Raw genomic sequence first — 2530 nt, 5'->3', positions numbered from 1 at the left:
TCTTTCCCTTTTGTGGGGGGAAGGGTGGTTAACAGAGAGTGTCTGTTACTAGTCTGGGGGTGGCTCTGACCCCAAACCGTGACACCAGGTCTTGTTTGGATCTGACTCATTTGTTTTGAGGAAAGTAAGAATTCTGCAATTGCTAACAATCCCACTTTTAACTTCTGTTAAATTACTAAACATAAACTAGGAATACATTGCTCACACACATTAAAAATAGATTTAAACACAGAAAACAACATTGTTCTACAGCAGATCAGTGGTTTAAGTAAAAATTATACCATTCATTTTTCTTGCCTCAAAGCTATGGATGAAAAGAGGCATTATTCAAAAGACTGAATGTTCAGTAAGCCATTTGAGAGCTCTACCTTGTGCTCAAACAGTCAAATTTTTCACCATCAACCTTATGTCAAGTTCTGAGACAAGCTCAACCCAAGCAGTGACTGTTTTTTGTTTTTTATACACTGGCAAAGCTACTTTTATTTCTATTTATTACAAGCCTATGCTACTGGCAGTCCAAGTGTGGAAATGCAAAATCCTAAGTGACAAGCTGTATGTTGCCAGTCAAAACTGGGAAAAAAAAAAAAAAAAAAAAAAAGGAGGGAATAAATACACTGAGTACCATTTAAATAGCAGACACAGATAAAAAAAACTACTGCCTTTTCCACCTAGCTTGTCCAAGCCATGACACTTATACTTCAATCCCCAATCACAATCTGCATAAAAACTGAAGCGCAGAAGCAATGCAAAATATGGTATCCTGAAATAATTAGCCTGCATATCTTAGGTACTACCTGCAAGTGCTTCCTCTGCTATTTTCTTGCCTTTTCTGTCTTTTTTAGAAAAGTATTTCTTGAATACAACCACATAAATGTTTCATCAGCTGAGAATCAGCTCGCTTTTCCACCCAGGAAACACCTTGATAGCATGCCATACATTCATATGATCAGACTCAGTTCTAGAACCTAAGGAGTTTTCAGTAAGATTAAATAGTTTTCCAAGAGTTCAAATGTTAGCCAGGTCTATTTCCTGCCATGCTCAGGAATTACTGTTTACCTGATTTATCATGAACAGTACACAGTTCTGCTCAAAACCATTAGTCCGTCTGTGTGCAGGGGTTACCTGTGCAAGAAGTCAGGAGCTTTATTTAGCAGAGTGTAGTACTGTCTCACGAACTCCCGCCCTACCAGCAGGGGACTTGGCTTCTCCATCACCATTTCTTTGGTACACAGTGTCAAATGCTGTGAAAAGAAATAGTCATGTTAGTTTGAAGGCAGCTCTCCACGTCACAACTTCCCCAGAAAGGACAACTGTAATGCTGCTCCTACTACAACAGTGGCAAACACGTGGGGATTCTACTTACAGACCAACCTTGAAAGAACAAAGACCTCGATCTCTACAGGAAAGATTTCTTTTGGTTTGCTCCCCTACCTTACAAGCAGCTGAGGAACACAAAATTGCCGATAGAATCTTTGCCACCAGCACTTGTAAGAATATACAAAGACAGAGCTTCATCACATCTTTTTTTTTTTTAAAGAACCTATTAAAGAGGACATCCAAGCCAGCACACACAAACATAGCAATAAGCAAAGTACACAGGCTAACAAATTGCTGGCATGCCACTAGCAACACTGAAAATGCCTCTGGGTACAAAACACAATAATCTTCAACTAGTCATTACACTACATCAGATCTGTATCACAGTGGATCTTTTCCTCACTGGAAGCTGTGCTATTTCAGAAAAGGCTGCCAACACCTTTCAGAGAATCTGAGGAAGGCAGGTCAGGAATGATCACACACGGGCAATTCTTCCCTAACAACCCGGAACAGCACCGGGTTTACATGTGCAAAGAGATAGGTGCCATCCGCCTCTGCTTATATTTCAAGTAACTGCTATTGATTGCCATCACAGACCTGCAGTATTTTACAGATGTCTCAGCACAATTCTTCACTTGTCTCAGTATTATTTCCTTCCATTATCTCTTTGGAGATCTCAACAGGGGTAGCAGAGGCTTAATGAACTGTTCAGGTCTCAGTCATTAAAAGGCAGTAAAATAAAAAAGCAGGTACTCCTTGCTATCAACGTGGGTGCCATGAAACCAAGTTTAAATAACATTAAACTCGCCATGTGTCCCAATTAGTACAGCACCTTCTTAAAGTCAAGGACCTGAGTCCTAGCAGGCCTCGGGGGTTTGGAGGTAAAGGCACCAGAGCGATTTAAGCCAAAACCAAGGCATGGTATCAATGATTTCAATAGTCCAAACCCACAAAGCAAGGTATCTCTGTGTTTTACCAGGCACAGATAGATATACAGGACCCATAGATACACTTACTCTATAAAAGCTGTTTTTCCAACTTTCATTGGAACATACTCAAGAGTCAAGGAATAACAGCTAAGAAGGAAGAATCTGAACACTCTTCTCACTTGAATAAAACGAGCCACATTCCTAGGTCAATGTGAGCAGCCATTGGGAAAATGTCTTAATGAGAACTTATTGCTTGAGGCACTCGCATACATACTGGACAGAAA

The 2530-nt window shown here is 40.2% G+C and overlaps 1 protein-coding gene across 2 annotated transcripts in view; it reads right to left on the bottom strand.

Moving 5' to 3' along the window:
- G3BP2 (GTPase activating protein (SH3 domain) binding protein 2) overlaps positions 1–1248 on the bottom strand; it is a 17622-nt gene extending 16374 nt beyond the window's left edge. For both annotated transcript variants that reach the window (XM_008937725.1, XM_008937726.1), the window contains exon 1: positions 1123–1248. In XM_008937725.1, the coding sequence (XP_008935973.1) occupies positions 1123–1217 (95 nt within the window). In that variant the 5' untranslated portion in view covers positions 1218–1248. The remainder of the gene's footprint in view (positions 1–1122) is intronic.
- Positions 1249–2530: the final 1282 nt, after the last annotated feature.

The sequence above is a fragment of the Merops nubicus genome, unplaced genomic scaffold, assembly GCF_000691845.1.
Source record: "Merops nubicus isolate BGI_N331 unplaced genomic scaffold, ASM69184v1 scaffold52503, whole genome shotgun sequence".
Classification (NCBI taxonomy): Eukaryota; Metazoa; Chordata; class Aves; order Coraciiformes; family Meropidae; genus Merops; species Merops nubicus.
This window is presented reverse-complemented; position numbering and strand designations above follow the sequence as displayed.